This window comes from Panthera uncia, chromosome F1, assembly GCF_023721935.1.
Source record: "Panthera uncia isolate 11264 chromosome F1, Puncia_PCG_1.0, whole genome shotgun sequence".
Taxonomy (NCBI): Eukaryota; Metazoa; Chordata; class Mammalia; order Carnivora; family Felidae; genus Panthera; species Panthera uncia.
In genome coordinates, this window is record NC_064813.1 from 66,585,852 (window position 1) to 66,601,364 (window position 15,513).

At 64.6% G+C, this 15,513-nt stretch overlaps 2 protein-coding genes across 2 annotated transcripts; both read left to right on the forward strand.

The window, feature by feature from the left end:
- Positions 1 to 36: 36 nt before the first annotated feature.
- PYGO2 (pygopus family PHD finger 2) lies at positions 37 to 4,088 on the forward strand. Its single transcript, XM_049634907.1, is given in 4 exon segments — positions 37 to 378; positions 774 to 823; positions 1,352 to 2,092; positions 2,094 to 4,088. Coding segments are annotated over 4 exon segments (1,221 nt in total). The 5' UTR covers positions 37 to 275; the 3' UTR covers positions 2,421 to 4,088.
- Positions 4,089 to 4,867: 779 nt separating this feature from the next.
- Positions 4,868 to 14,478, forward strand: PBXIP1 (PBX homeobox interacting protein 1). Its single transcript, XM_049634906.1, is given in 12 exon segments — positions 4,868 to 4,966; positions 7,488 to 7,574; positions 8,823 to 8,949; positions 9,109 to 9,173; positions 9,252 to 9,423; positions 10,716 to 10,955; positions 11,059 to 11,082; positions 11,334 to 11,389; positions 11,484 to 11,615; positions 12,156 to 12,227; positions 12,229 to 13,331; positions 13,738 to 14,478. Coding segments are annotated over 11 exon segments (2,088 nt in total). The 5' UTR covers positions 4,868 to 4,966; positions 7,488 to 7,523; the 3' UTR covers positions 13,784 to 14,478.
- Positions 14,479 to 15,513: the final 1,035 nt, after the last annotated feature.

Genomic DNA, 15,513 nt, shown 5'->3' on the forward strand with positions numbered 1-15,513 from the left:
GGCATCTCCAGCCTCCCCCCTCCCCCCAGGCTCCGGCTCCGGGTGGTCCGGCCCGGGCCCGGGCCCCGCCCCTCGCCGCGCGGCGGCGGCCACGCCGACTTCCGCTTCCGGCTGCTGCCGCGGCCGCGGGCGGGCGGCTGGCGCTGCGCTCGCCGCCTGGCCTCGCCGCCCGGCCTGGCCGCTCCTTGCGGGCGCCCCGAGCCCCCTCCCGGCGATGGTGCCGCCTGAGGGCGCGTCCGTCCGCCGCCGCCGCTGACCCCGGCCCCCCCCGCCCCATGGCCGCCTCGGCGCCGCCCCCACCGGACAAGCTGGAGGGAGGTGGCGGCCCCGCACCGCCCCCTGCGCCGCCCGGCACCGGGAGGAAGCAGGGCAAGGCCGGTGAGAGCGCCCAGGACCTGGCGGCCGGGGGGACGTTGGCGGGTGGGCGCAGGCGGGGGTTCCTGGGACCGGGGGACCCGAAGGGAGGCTCGGGCGGGGGGACGGGGGGGTCCTTGTCACAGATTGGGGACCCTAGGGTTTGGAGACGCACGGACTCCAGGAGCCACTTGGGAGTCTGAGGGCATCGGGGTGGGGGGGTGTCTCATTTAAGGGAGGAGGCAGCCGAGAGTGCGGCCGTGCAGCGTTCTTCGTAGCGCACCTTTGTTCGTGTTTGTTAAGTGAATGAGCGAGTGCGTGTCCAAGTTAGAAGAGCTGCTCCGGCGCGTCCGGGAGGCAGGAGGTCGGGGCAGCCTCAGGGAGATGCGTTTGGGTCTGCATTCTGCTGCTCTTCCTAGGTCTGCAGATGAAGAGCCCAGAAAAGAAGCGAAGGAAGTCAAATACTCAGGTGAATGGTGCTTGACGGTGGGGGTGACTCCTAGCTGCCACTCCAGTAGGCTGGGATGTAGCCTCTCGTGCGGGGGAGAAGAGAAAGTTTCCTTGCTTCTGGTCCTGTCCCTCAACTTCCTGACGGGGGGGGGGGGGGGGGGCGCGAGGGCTGTGTGTGAGGCCACTTGACCAAGGATCTTATCTGTCAGGAAGAGCCGTCTTTTTTCTAGCACTTTGTGCTGTTAGTACTTTAGCAGCTTTGGGAGATGGGCACTGCCCCTATTTTACACATGAGGATCTGAGGCTTTAACAAGTTGAGTACCTGTTCGAGGGTCTCCAGATTATTTGGAGTCAGAGCTAGGATTCCAGCGCGGTTCTGTCTGCTTTTTCCACCCCGTTTCCGTTATGTTCTGAGGTTTGTCTTGACTTGGGATCCGAGCTGGCCTTTACCAGCCTCCAGAACAAGTCCTGCATTTCTACGGCTCTGCTGGCTTCTAGCTGTGTGTTTCCTTCTGTGATCCTTTCTTCGTCCTCTGTTCCCCACTAGGGCCCTGCATACTCACATCTGACGGAGTTTGCACCACCCCCGACTCCCATGGTGGATCACCTGGTTGCATCCAACCCTTTTGAGGATGACTTCGGAGCCCCTAAGGTGGGGGGCGCAGCCCCTCCGTTCCTTGGCAGTCCTGTCCCTTTTGGAGGCTTCCGCGTACAGGGGGGCATGGCAGGCCAGGTACCCCCAGGCTACGGCACTGGGGGTGGAGGGGGTCCCCAGCCTCTCCGTCGCCAGCCCCCTCCTTTCCCTCCCAATCCTATGGGCCCAGCTTTCAACATGCCCCCCCAGGGCCCTGGCTACGCACCTCCAGGCAACATGAACTTTCCTGGCCAACCCTTCAACCAGCCTCTGGGCCAAAACTTCAGCCCTCCTGGTGGGCAGATGATGCCAGGCCCGGTGGGAGGATTTGGCCCCATGATCTCACCCACCATGGGACAGCCTCCCAGAGGGGAGCTGGGCCCTCCTTCTCTCCCCCAACGCTTTGCCCAGCCAGGGGCACCTTTTGGCCCTTCTCCTCTCCAGAGACCTGGTCAGGGGCTCCCCAGCCTGCCCCCAAACACAAGTCCCTTCCCTGGCCCGGACCCTGGCTTTCCTGGCCCTGGTGGTGAGGATGGGGGAAAGCCCTTGAATCCCCCCGCTCCCACCGCTTTTCCCCCAGAGCCTCACTCAGGCTCCCCAGCTGCTGCGGTTAACGGGAACCAGCCCAGCTTCCCCCCAAACAGCAGTGGGCGGGGGGGGGGGAACCCCAGATGCCAACAGCCTGGCGCCCCCCAGCAAAGCTGGCGGGGGGTCAGGGCCTCAGCCTCCCCCAGGCCTGGTGTACCCGTGTGGCGCCTGTCGCAGCGAGGTGAATGACGACCAGGACGCCATCCTGTGCGAGGCCTCCTGCCAGAAGTGGTTCCATCGCGAGTGCACAGGCATGACTGAGAGCGCGTACGGGCTGCTGACCACCGAGGCCTCCGCCGTCTGGGCTTGCGATCTCTGCCTCAAGACCAAGGAGATCCAGTCTGTGTACATCCGCGAGGGCGTGGGGCAGCTGGTGGCTGCTAACGATGGCTGACCCTGGCGAGGGTGAGGGTTCCCAAGTCTGGCTCTCGGTCCTCGTTTCCACTGGCCTCCTGTCCCCAGGGGGCAGAGATACGGTGGCTCCTGAGGGCAGAGAAGGACCTGAGGTGGGCAGGCAGAAGAGTCTGGATCGCTCGCCTTTCTGGAAAATTACCTGTACACGTTGAGATCTGCAGAGATCAGGAAACCAAAGCCCTACCAGCGTTGTGGTGGCTCCCGTCTCTGAAGGCCTAGGGGTGTGGCTGCAACGGAGAAGAGGCTGGAAGAAGATCCGGAGGGCAGGGGTCTCCTCTGTGCGGATGACGGACGCCCCAGCACCTGTGCCTAACACGCCTGTCCAGCCCCGCAGCTGCAGCCTTAGTTTTTGGAGTGAAGTGTTAAAGGTTTCTGGCCAGAGGAGTCGGAGTCCCATCCCCGCGGTAACACTTTCATGGGCTTTAGGAGACAGCTTTAGGTAATAAATGGGGAATTTTCCCTTTTCTTACCCTCCCCTTGCCTCCTCCACGACGTACCCAGGCCTCACCCCCTCAGACAACCAAATAGCTTGGAGAAGCAGGAGAGCGCTCGGCTGGGGCAGTTTCTTGGTGATTTGGGGCTTCAAGACTGTGCGAGAGAGATGCTGTCCGGACCTGTGTCCCTCATACCAAAGCCACTGGCCCTTTCTCAGCCTCTCTTGGGCTTTTAATGACCATATTTTTGCCAAAAATTGGGATATGTGGTCTGACCAGAATATCTGAGGTTTGGACTGTCCTGGGACCTGGGACTCTGGTTGTACAGTGCTCCCCATGCCCCCCCCCCCCCCCCCCCTCGGTTTGTTGCACAGTAGTGTTGGCGCTGGTCTAGAGCTTTCGTCACCTATATCCCTCTGCCTCCCTGGCTTGACTGAAGGAAAGCTTGAAAAGGCACGGAGCCCTTATACCTCATCTCCTGACAAGGCTCCCTGGCCCAGCCCGTGGGGGAGGGAGGCCGTGGGACTGTCATAGCCATGGCCCTCGAAGTGCAGTCCGTAGCCTGGGTGTGTGCTACCTTTCTGTAGATCTTTTGGGGCCAGGTGATCTAGCAGTTCTCACTCCTCTCCGCCAGAGCCCCATACTGGGCTGGATGGGTTCATATACTGATTCGTAGGCGCTGCCTGCCGGGTATGGGCCCCCGGGCCGGCCGGCCGGGCTCCTGCACACGTTCCTCAGTGGGGCGGGGAAGCAGGCACATGTGTGGTCTGGCAAGGAGCTAGGGGTTGCCTGCACCCTACACATACACCCACACACCCACCCACCACCCTACACACATACACACACCGCCCCCCCCCCCCCCGTGACTTTAGCATGTGAAGAACTCATTTGCCTGCACGGGTGGAGCCAGCCGTTTTCGAGGCCGTGGGAAGGGAGGGAGGGGCCTCGGCTTCGCTCCCGCGGTGTCCGGCCTCCCGCCCCCAGCTGTGTGTTGTGTTTGTGGTTCTGTGGCCCCTCTTTTATCTGTTGCTATTTTTGTGACGTCTCCCCCCCCCCCCCCATTCCTCCGCCATCTCTGCCTTTTGTAAGTGGCTCCTGGGGAGGGGTCTGCTCAATCGCCCCCTCTACACTATTTGGAAGGAACTGGGGGTGGCAGAGATGTGGTGGTGGGGGTCTTTTGTACGGTTGGATTAATAAAATGACTTGAAAGTCCAGACGAGGACTCCTGGCTGTTTCAGCACACGAAGGTTGGAACTAACCTCTGCCACCGCCGGCGCGGATGCCTGAGGGGTGAGGATACCTACGTGCCCAGGGTTCCTGGAAGAGAGAATGGTGGAGATTCTGGCCCCTGAGCTGACCTTGGTGCGAGGCGAGGAGCCGAGGGAGGCCTGTGTGCGCCACCCCTCCCCCTGCGTCCCTGGTGTGGGAAAGCAGTTCTTTTCTGGGCACATTCCTGGACCCGGCCTGGAGCCAGGGCCCCAGGGAGGCAAGTGCCGTTGGTGTTTCTGGGTTTAGCGCCTACTGCCCCTCCCCCAGTTGTTTGGGTTAGGGGTCAAGTAGAGCTCCAGGTCAAGTGCAGTGGGAAGGGGGCTGCCCCTGGTCTAGCAGATTTCACTTGGGGATGCTTCCCAGGTGTCCCCTGTAGAAAAGTAGCGGTGGCATCCTTAATCTGCACTGGCGCAGGGCGAGGAGAGCGGTGGGAGGGTTATTTCCAACCCACGGGATGCCATCTCCCTTCCCCCATCCTGCAGCTGTCCCTGTCTGTCCTGGGGTCGACCTGGCCCCTGCGGTCTCGGGAGGTACCACCCTTCGCTTTCAGTTTTGGGTCTTCCCCCTAGCAACTGTTTCTACACTGGGAAAGTAGGCGAGGTCACCGAAAACCCAGCTTGCGGGAAGCCCAGCCGACCGTGGGAGGAGAGCCCGGGGCTGGGGGCCCGGCAGGTCCCCCTCCCCTCCGCCGGCTCTCGATTCCAGCGCTGATTGGCCCAAAGTTTCCGCCCTCTCCGGGACACTGGTTCTCCATTGGCCAGTCCCGGTCACGTGGGCCCCTCCTCTCCTGGGCTGGAAACCCGGGGAGGCCGCAACAAGTCGGGTGAGGACTGCGGGTACTGCTGGGTCAGGTGAGGCCCCGGCGGGGCAGGGGTCGCGCGGACCCCATCACACGGGAGGGGCGTGGAGACGCTGGTCCCCGGGGACCCGGGAGCTGTTGGTCCCTGCTGGGCCTGGAGAGGAGGCGTCCGGGACGGCCGTGTCCCGGACCGGCACTTGCTCGGGCGCCCCGGGCATGCTCTGGTGGCGCGGGGGTCCTTTGCTTCCGAGGTTTGGGGCAGCCACCCCTACAGGGCTTGAGTTGGGCCAGACTTGCCAGCTTGTGCAGGGGGGAGAGCTCCCCCTTTAGCTGTCCTCTAGGAACAGCAGAGTGTCTGACAAGCCTTAAGGTCCGTTTTTGTGGGGAGGGTGGAGGTGGAGAGGTAGACCGGAACGAGATCTGAAACCCCACGGGGAGCGATGTAGGTTGGACCGAGAAGGGAACTTCCTAAAAAGGTAAAGCGATGCGGGCTGAGGAGAACGGGGCCATCTTTTGGAATCTTGGATGCACTCTACGGACAGAGCAGTGGCAGAGTTTGGAACTCTGGGTGCAGGGGTTCCAGACTGTCTCCTGTTTGGGGCTCAGAAGTATTTGTCTTTGTTGACCCAAATGCCGGGGCTGGTTTCCATGGAGACAGTGAGTCTGACATCACCCTGGTTGCCATGGTTCCTGGTTCTGGAGGACCCGAGCAGGCTGTACACGGCCAGGGAGAAACAGAGACTTCAGCCCAAGCTGCTGCCACTTCCTTCCTGCCACCACCTGTTAACAGTCACGCGCAGCAACTGGGAATGGGGAGATGGTGACAGAAGGCGGCGGAAGGCCCGAGAGTGGCAGGCAGGCCTAACAGGGCTGGCTGTGTGGATGCCTTCAGAAGCTGGCCGGGGGGTCCCGTTGGATGTGGTGTGGGGGTCCTTGCAGCCATTCTCCTGTCTGCCTGTGGGACGGCTGTGCGTGTCTAGGAGGCACGGGCCTCGGGGAAGACACCGTCAGCTGTCTGTCCCGGGCGTGGGTCTTGAAAGGCCACAGGAGCATCAGGACCCTGCGCAGGACTTGGCACCAGCTTAAATAGATGGGGGCCGCGCGGGGGTCCCTAAGCGTTTCTTCCCAAGCCTCACTTCCCTTCCTAGCGTTTCCTTACAGAGCCCTGCTCCTGTGCCCCCTGTTTGGCCCCTCTGTGAGTGGTCCTGTGTCCTCCTCTGAAGGACCACAGCCCAAGACTTGGGGGGGGGTGGGGTCAGCTCATCTTATCCTCCTGCCTTGTGCCAGGTCCCCGTCACAGCTGCCCAGACTCAGGGGACAGTCTTGGCTGGAGTGACAGGACAGGTCTCCCTCTCCTTACCCCACTTTGTGTCAGGCTTCAGAAGCTGGCGTGACTTCCCACCCCCACCTGCCGAGTCAGAGGCGAGTAGCAGGGCGCAGGGCCGCAGCCCTGATTTTCGTCTGCACTTTGCAAACCGTAAGGCCTTGACAAACGATGGCTGTCTTTAAACCCTTTTCCCAGTTGCCTTGAGTTCCATGGGATGACCCTGCAGATTACATAGAAAGGAAACAGAACTTAGAATGGAGAGTCAGCATGACGAGGAGATTTACCAAGGGTGTGCTGAAACGCGTCTCGGCCATGTCAGGTGTTCTCAGGCCGGACTGCACAGGAGAGAGCCTTCTGGGAGGTTTCCAAGAAGACCCATGCCTGGCGGGGGCGGGGCGAGGGGGGGCGCCTGGGGGCTCAGTCAGTGGAGCCGTCCGATTTCGGCTCGGGTCATGATCTCACCGTCCGTGAGTTCGAGCCCCAAGTTGGGCTCTGTGTTGACAGCTCAGAGCCTGGAGCCTGCTTCGAATCCTGTATCTCCCTCTCTCTGCCCGTCTGACACTCTCACTCTGTCTCTCTCTCTCTCTCTCAAAAATAAACATTAAAGAGAAAAATTAAAAAAACAAATAAACAACAACAACAAAAACCCCCAAGACCCATGCCTGGGTCTGACCCGAAATCAGTTGAATCAGAATCTCGGGCGGCCCCAGTGTGCAGCCAGCGTTGAGAACCCCTGACCAGCCTGTAGGAAGGATGTATGGTGGGCAGGACACTTCAGTGGGAAGGAGGCCGTCCAGTCTCAGCTTCTGAGCCGCGGTGAGGGGCTTGGGGAGTGATTGTGGGGGGGCCTGGGTGGTTGTTCTCTTCCCTCCTCCCATTAGCTGTTCGTCCCGGGCAGGTCAGCAGCCTTGACGCCTCCGTTTCCGCTGGCTCTAACCTGGGGGCGCTGGCCTGGGTACCCCCAGATCCTCTCCAGCTCCGTGCTTGGACCTTTCAAAATCAGTTCAGTCTCCCAGGGACCACAGGTGAACTTCTCTGTGTGTGCTGACAGGTGTTGATCTGTAAGAGCTGATACTGCCCAGGAAAGTTCAAGCGTCCGGGTTCGAAGGGTTGGTTCTGGAAGCCACTGCTCAGCCCCGGGAACCCAGCCAAGGCTGCTCTCTGCATCCTGCCTTCGCCGAAGGGAACCGGGGTCCTTAAGAGCACTTTTCTCCGCAGGTGGCAGCCACAGCCCCCTCGGGGACCCCAGCAACCATGGCTTCCTGCCCAGACTCTGACAACAGCTGGGTGCTTGCCGGCTCGGAGGTAGGACGCAGGCCTGGGAACCCTGTGGGAGAGAAGTTCCTGCGGGGCTGGGTTGCCTTTTGGGTCTGTCCCCTTGCTCGGTTCTGCCGGGCACCTGTGTCACCTCCTGCTGGCGGCCGAGAGGAGCTCCAGGGGCAGGAGGAGGGGGAGCAGGCCCCGGCACGCAGGCCTCCTCCTGGGTGGGGGAGTCACAGAAGGGCTGTGAGTTCGAGGGCCTCGGGACAGTCACCGCCTGTGGGTGGGGTGAACGAGGGAGTGTTTTGAAGGTCGGGCAGCGCGGCTGGCAGTGGGGGCAGGAAGCCAGTGGGCTCCTGTGCCCCCAAAGCCACCAAGAAGGGGGAGGGGGCCGGAGAAAGCTCGTCAAGGGCCCCGGGCCCCGTGACTTGGAGTGTTAGGACCGCCAGGGGGAGGGGTGTGAGGGTGGGAGCGAGGGCAGGACACAGGGCCTGGGGCCGGAGCCCCGGCCCAGAACGACTGCGGGGCCTTCCTCTCTGTCCCCCGCTGTAAGAGGGGGTTGTGATTCCTGGCTTAGAGGGGTGGCCGTGGTGAAACGAGTGGTTTGAAAACCGCACAGAAACGGACTGAGGCGCACAACGATCCTTGGAGGGCTTGCAGAAGCCCTGCTTGGGTGAGCGGGTGGCAGGCCTGCTGGACAGGGGTGTGCGGGGGGCGAAGACCGGGGGGGGGGGGGGGGGGCGGGCCAAGTTGTCGGCTGCCAGCAGCTGCGTGTGGGGCAGTGGAAGAGGCCAGAAAAGCCTGGAAGATGCGAGTAAAGTGGGCGGCCTGTCGAGTGGACGCTGCAGGGAAACCCATGGGGAACGTGATCGTGACCTTTAAGTGGCCAGGGGCTCTGTTCTCTTGCCGGCCGCCCACCTCCCAGCCAGTCAGCAGCTTCCATTGGTGGGGAGGTGGGAGACCCCGGCCTTGGCCGGCTTCTTTGGGAGGGTGGGGGGCACCAGGTTCCTAGGTGATGGGGTGTCTTGGCCCAGCCGCACTTTTCCATTGGCCAGCAGCTGCCTCTGGAAGTCCCTCACGGTGGCAGGGCAGGGCAGGGAGGGGAGGTCAAGCGAGGTCAGGGAGGTCAGGGAGAGGAGCTGCCGCCCGCCGCCCTCCCCCACCTCGCGTTAGCTCGCTATGGCACGTGTAGGTTTTTGTGAGATGTGGGTGGGGGTCCCCGGGCCGTGCGGCTGGCCCCAGGGACCCCAGCAGAGCACCCGTGCTCCTGGTTTGGAGCACCCCCTCCCCCAGGGCCTGCCCGTGGAGACCTTGGGCCCAGAATCCAGGATGGACCCAGAACCCGGGAAAGCTCCCCAGGCCCCTCGGAGCCACTTCGAGGCAGCTGCTGATGAACTAGCTGGGGCCGTGAATGGAGAAGGTAACAGGCCCTCCTGAGGGCGGGTGCAGCCGCCTTCCTCTACGCTGCGGGGTCTCCTGCCCCTTCTAATCTGGTAGGGCCTGTGGGAGCCAGAGGGCTGTGTAGAAAGTTCATCTGGGGGACACTGGTATGTTTCCTGGGCCTTTTCGTCTGCTGCAGAGACCCCCTTCCAGACTGAAAGTCCCCAGTGCGGTCCCCTTCTGCCAGAGAAGACCGAGGCCGAGGTGAGGATCTTCACCGGTTTGGGGAGGGCAACTGGAGAGGGGGGAGGCCTGGAGCCGCTCGTGGCTGTGTCTGCTCAGGGTGTCCTGGAAGGTGACGCTTGTGCCACGAAGCCCTCCGGCCTGGGAGACATGGTGGTCCAGAGAGACTTGGAGGAGGCCCCTGTGGTGGCAGGCCCAGAAGACACACGAGACACGCAGGACCTGGAGGGTCACAGCCCCCCACAGAGCCTGCCCTCATCTCCCAACGCAGGTGAGAGCCTTTTGGTCTCCGTCTTTCCTCTCCTTCTGGAAGGAATGGGGGGCAGGGCGTTTGCTGCTGAGCACGGTTCTGGTCCAGGCCCCGGCACTTAGCAGCGTAGCACTCGCCTTGCCATGTGTCAGTGAAACCTCACCACTACCCCCGAGGATTCAGGGAGGTCAAGTGACTTGACCGAGGTCACACAGCTGGTAAGCGGCAGGGCCTGGGTCTGCTTGACTCTTTCCCTTGTGCCACGAGGCCCCTTCTTTTCTTGCTTCTAGATTCAACTCTTGTTCCCTGAGCCTCTTTCACATGTCAGTTCTGTGCCCAGGAGGGGAGGGGGGGTGGGCGGTGCGTGGCCCGTGTGAGAGGCAGACTCGTCTGAACCAAATGGAAGTCAGACCAAGAGCGTGGGGAAAGGAGGGGGAAGGGGAGAGGAGGGAGGGGAGGGGAGAGTGGTTCAGCCAGGGGACAGTTGAGGGAAGGGAGAGAGGGGCGGGAGCGGTCGGGGGAAGGTTCAGGTTGGAGGGCATCTTGAGAAGGAGCAGGCCGTTGGTCGTCAGCAGAGGCACGGGCCGCCTGTCCCGCGCTGAGGAGCCTTTGGCCAAGGCTGTGGCCAAGGAGCGGGCGAGTCCTTCTCTGCTGAAGGACGGGGTGGAGGGAGAGGGCAAGACCTGGGCCGTTAAGGGCACGAGCGAGGTGCTCGCGCAAAGCTGCCGAAGAGAGGGTAGGCAGACACGAGGCAGGGGTGTGGGGGGAGGGCCCGGGGGGAGGGCTCAGGTGGCCAGGTGGTAGCAGTGGGGTCGTTCTCTGAACAGGGGTGGGGGGGGCACCGGTGTGGAGGGTGGGGTACTGAGAGCTTGGTCCCCAGGTGACACTCAGGTAGGGTGGCTGGCAGATGGTCATCAGGCCCGGGGCCGTGGGCAGGCCAGGTCAGGATCTACGGACTGGGGGCTCGTCTGCTACGGAGGAAAGTCAGTGGTGTGGGTGACTGTGCGGGGAGATGGCCGGGCCCCGCGGGACCCTCGCCTTTAGGACCGGGAAGAGCCAGGATGGACTGAGAGGCAGCGCCCGGCGGGCACAGGAGCTGCCGAGGGAGCTGGGTGGGGGGCACGTGTGGAGGAGGGGGTGCTTTTAGGGAAGAGCTGCTCCCTGAGTTTGCAGATAGAAGGACCGCCCCTCCCCCCCCCCCCCCCCCCCCATAGGCCGGGCATCTGAAGACCGCCCAGGTGGACGGGGGCAGGGTCCCTGACTATGTCTCTCTCTGCGGTCGCCTCACTGCCTCGTGCCCACTGCTTCTCCAGCCTGGCCCGTGGAGGAGGCCCGCCGCTCCAGCAGTGAGGACGACACAGACACAGACGTGGAGGCGGAGGGGCTGCGGAGGCGGCGGGGACGGGAGCCCAGCACCCCCCGGCCCGTGGCGGCCCTGGGCGTGGAGGGCCAGGCCCGCGGCGAGGGCGCGGGCGGGGAGCCGGGCCTCTCCCCCAACGTGTGTCTCCTTGGGGCCCTGGTTCTGCTGGGCCTGGGAATCCTGCTCTTCTGCGGTGAGCGCTACCTCCCTGCCGCGGCCTCCTCCCTGTCTCCGCGACCCCTCCTGCCCCTCTCCTCCGCTCTGGCCTCACCGAGCCCCTCTGTCTCCATCCTCAGGCGGCCTCTCGGAGTTTGACAGCGGTGAGTGGGGCGGGGCCCTGGCTCGTCCTTGCCCGGCCTCAGGGAGGCCACTGGCGGTTCCCCGAGTCAGAAGTAGGGCCCCTGGGCTGTGCATTCATTGCTCAGTCACTGACCTTCTCAGCTGTTCAGGGCGACCCTCGGCCCTCTCCTGCCGGACTTCTCAGCCGTAGGGTAGGCCCAGGGCAGGCGGGTGACCGTGTGTGTGCAGGGGTGAGGGAGCGGGCCAGTTTTGGGACTTTGGTTTCCCACAGGGCCCACGGAGGAAGCACAGCCACAGGCCTTCCCAGACACCGGCTCGGATGCGGAGGTGCTGGATGGCGTGGGGGGCGCGGGGACCGTCCGGGAGACTCGGGGCGGCCTGGCTGTGGGGCGGGAGGGGTCACTGGCTCCTGTGCCCTTAGGATGGACTGGGGCAGCCGCTGCAGGCCTCAGCAGCCCCCGACAGGGTGCCCAGCCTGCAGAGCATGGCCCTCCTGCTGGACAAGCTGGCCAAGGAGAACCAGGACATTCGGCTGCTTCAGGCCCAGCTCCAGGTGGGCACGCGCAGGGGTGAGGGGAGGGGTGGGAGGGGTGTGTGTCCTACAGGTTGCCTCTGCTCGCCTCCCCCCCACCATCTCCTCTGTCCACTGGAGTTAGGCTTTCTTCCTGGCTCTCTGCTCACACCCTGCGGCCACGGCCCAGGCCCGGCTGGCATCCCGGCTGGCGCCCCCGCTGCCTGAGGCCACCCTGCCTGATGGGTGCAGTCTGCCCGGGGCCCCGTGTGAACAGGGATCGGTAGGACTGCCGAGGCTCGATTAATAACGTCTCTTCTGGGTGTGGGAGGCAGAAAGGGCCGTGAGAGCCGCGTCTGGTCGATCTCAGGTGGATCGAAGTGTGTCCTTGTAGAGGACGTGGAAGCTGAGGTCTGTGACGGAATTTGGGGTCACGGGCTCGGTGCAGGTTGTGGATGGCGAGGGGGTCGAGAACCAGACTCTCTGAGCGTCCTAGGCCGTGTCCTGCCGACTCCCTTGGGCGGAAGCGGGGCGGGAGGCACCGGGCCCTTCCCGACCCGCCTGTGGCACCCTCCACCACAGGCCCAGAAGGAGGAGCTTCAGAGCCTGGTGCGCCAGCCCCGAGAGCTGGAAGAGGAGAACGCGCGGCTGCGGGGGGGCCCTGCGGCGGGGCGAGGCCGCCCAGCGCACCCTGAAGTCCGAGCTGCAGCGGCTGCGGGCCGGCTGCGTGCGGGGCCCAGACGGGGTGTGCGTCCCCTGGAGCGGAGGCCCTCTGGGCGGCGGGGTCTCCGGGGAGTGGGAGCCGGGCCCTGGCCTCCCTGAGCAGCAGGAACGGCTGGAGGCGGAGGCCCAGGCGTTAAGGCGCGAGTTGGAGAGGCAGCGGCGGCTGCTGGGGGCGGTGCGGCAGGACCTGGAGCAGAGCTTGAGCGGTGCGGGCCGAGGGGACCTGGCCGAGCTGGGCCGCAGACCGGCCCAGAAGCTGCAGGGCCTGGAGAAGTGGGGCGGGCACCCCGGGGTCGGTGCCAACGCCTCAGAGGCCGGGCACCGGGAGCCCCGCTTCCAGAGTCCCAGGGAGTGGAGTGGAAAGGAGAAGTGGCGGGGTGGGCAGGGGGACCGGAGCGCTGAGCCCCGGAGGCACAAGAAGGAGGGGTCTGGTCGGGAGAGAAAGAACTGGGGGGGTGAGGGCCGGGAGGTGGCAGAGGGCTGGGGGGAGGGCAAGCCGCAGGGGGCGGAGTGGGGCAGCAGGAAGGACGCCAGGCGGCAGGGCCCTGAGGAGCGCCCTAGGAGGAGTGGGAGCCCTCACCCCCCCGGGGGGCAGCAGCACCCTCAGCGGGAGGAGGGCGCTAGCGACGGGCGAGGCCGCCCGGCACCGGCACCGTGGGCTGAGCTATTGAGGCGCAAGTACCGGGCCCCGCAGGGCTGCTCAGGTGTGCGCGAGTGTGCCCGGCAGGAGGGCCTGGCCTTCGGGGCAGAGCTGGCCCCGGTGCGGCGACAGGAGCTGGCCTCTGTGCTGACCACTTACCTGGCGCGGCTGCCCTGGGCCGGGCAGCTGACCCAGGAGCTGCCGCTCTCGCCCGCTTACTTTGGGGAGGATGGCATCTTCCGCCATGACCGCCTCCGCTTCCGGGACTTTGTGGATGCCTTGGAGGACAGCCTGGAGGAGGTGGCGGTGAGGCAGACGGGTGACGACGATGAGGTGGATGACTTTGAGGGCTTCATCTTCAGCCACTTCTTTGGAGACAAAGCACTGAAGAAGAGGTGGGCAGCTGTGGGCGGGGGCCGGGGGGGGGGGGGGGGGGTGAGGGAGCACAGGCCCTGAGTCCCAGTCTTGAGTTTGTAATCCACGGCGGGCTCCCCTTCGAGCAGCATCCAGATGCGCTCCGGTCTTCCCTTGAGGTCAGGAGGCCGCCTGTGCTCGCTCCACGGTGGTCCTGGGAGCCCCCTCGGGCTGGGGGGACCTTTCCTCCCGAGTACTTGCGTCCAGCGTGTACCTACAGTGCCGAGGAGGCTTCCTGCCTCGCTGGCCGGGGACCTCACACTGGGAGGGTGGGTCCGTCCCCCCCCTGCCTTAGGGGGGACAGGTCCCCGCTGCTACAGGAGCCTCTTCTCACCACGCGGCGTGGTCCTGAAGGCCTCTTCCTGCCCCTACCTGGTCTCCCCACAGGTCAGGGAAGAAGGACAGACACTTCCGGAGCCCGCGGAGGGGCTGAGGCCCGGGGTCCCCTGACCCCGGGGACCGTTGAACTGTCGTCTTCTCCGGCTCCCTAGGAGAGTCACCCGGCCTTGCACTGATGCCACTGTTGCCAAGAAAAGGCTTTAGCTGGACCTGCCTTGCTGTTCATGCAAATATATGCAAATGATTGGGGGCCAGCGGGCGGGGGGTGGGGGCTGTGGGGGGACAGGAATCTGATTCTGCAGCCAGAGAGCCTTGGTGCATGTGCCCCCAGAGGGGCCCCTTGGCTGCACACACTGGCCTGTGCCCCCTGGGATGGAGGCCCAGCACGAGGGCTTTCCTTGGGGTTTTGTTACATTTGAAAGCGGCAGCCCCCGGGGACTGAAGTCTCCTGCCTCCTCCCCGTCCCCACCTCATGGGAACTGAAGACTCAGCCCCAGGAAACGCTGTTGGGGCTGTGCTGTCGGCTGGGGGCTCCGTCACTGGGCTGGCGTGTAAGCACAGGGGACCCCACACCCACCTTGTCCCCACCTCATCCTCCCCACCCGCCTCGGGCCCTCAGGGCCGGAGCTCACAGCTGCCGAGGGCCATGGGTTCCCGAGGGTGAGCCTTGGGCCCCCGTCCCGGCCGAGAGATCTCGGCAGGTTAATTTCTGGGAACCTTGGGTTTCTGATCCTCAAACAAAGGGACTGGGGGGCTGGGGAGAGATTACATAAAGCGATGTAAGCAAAATGCCTGTTCTGTATTTGGCACTCAAAAGCTGTCGCCGGCCAGAGGGTGTGAGGAAGGGGCAGAGGACCCCCACCGGGCTCTGGGCTGGGAGGTGGGAAGCCACTAGGTGGCGCCCCGGCTCCACGTTTGCCGCTGACCTCGCCTCCCGCACCGCTTAGAGCCCCAGACCCAGACCCACCCGGCCAGGTGAGGTGAGGGCCTGCGCTCACCCAGAGTCCGCTGGGCCACTTACTGCCCAGAAGTCCTTCCTGACCGGGCTCCTCGACCGGCCTGCACGTCCCGTGCGAGTGTAGGGACGGAATGGCGCAGTGTGACTTCAGGAAGGGGAGAGCGCCCGCCGGCTCCAGAAGGGGCTGTGGTGGGCGGCGGGGGCTCAGGAGGGACCGCTGGCTGTCGTAGGGCTGTGAGCCAACGGGCTCCTGCGGGCCTCTGGCTGGGGGCTGAACCAGGAGCGCAGGGTGTGTGTGAGGAGGCGCCCCCTCTGTGGACCTTTGTCCCCTCCATGGACCTTCACCCCCCCCTCCGTGGACCCTCACCCCCCCCCTCCGTGGACCCTCGTCCCCTCCACGGACTGTCCCCTCCACAGACTGTCGTCCCCTCTGGACCCTTGTCCCCTCCGTGGACTGTTGTCCCCTCCATGGACCCTCACCCCCCCCACATGGACCTTCGTCCCCTCCACAGACTGTTGTCCCCTCCATGGACTGTCCCCTCCAGACTGTTGTCCCCTCTGGACCCTTGTCCCCTCCACTGACTGTCATCCCCTCCATGGACCCTCGTCCCCTCCACGGACTGTCCCCTCCAGACTGTCATCCCCTCTGGACCCTTGTCCCCTCCACAGACTGTCGTCCCCTCCGTGGACCCTCATCCCCTCTGGACCCTCGTCCCCTTCACAGACTGTCCCCTCCAGACTGTTGTCCCCTCTGAACCCCTGTCCCCTCCACGGACTGTCGTCCCCTCCATGGACCCTTGTCCCCTCCACGGACTGTCCCTTCCACAGACTGTCGTCCCCTCTGGGCCCTTGTCCCCTCCGTGGAC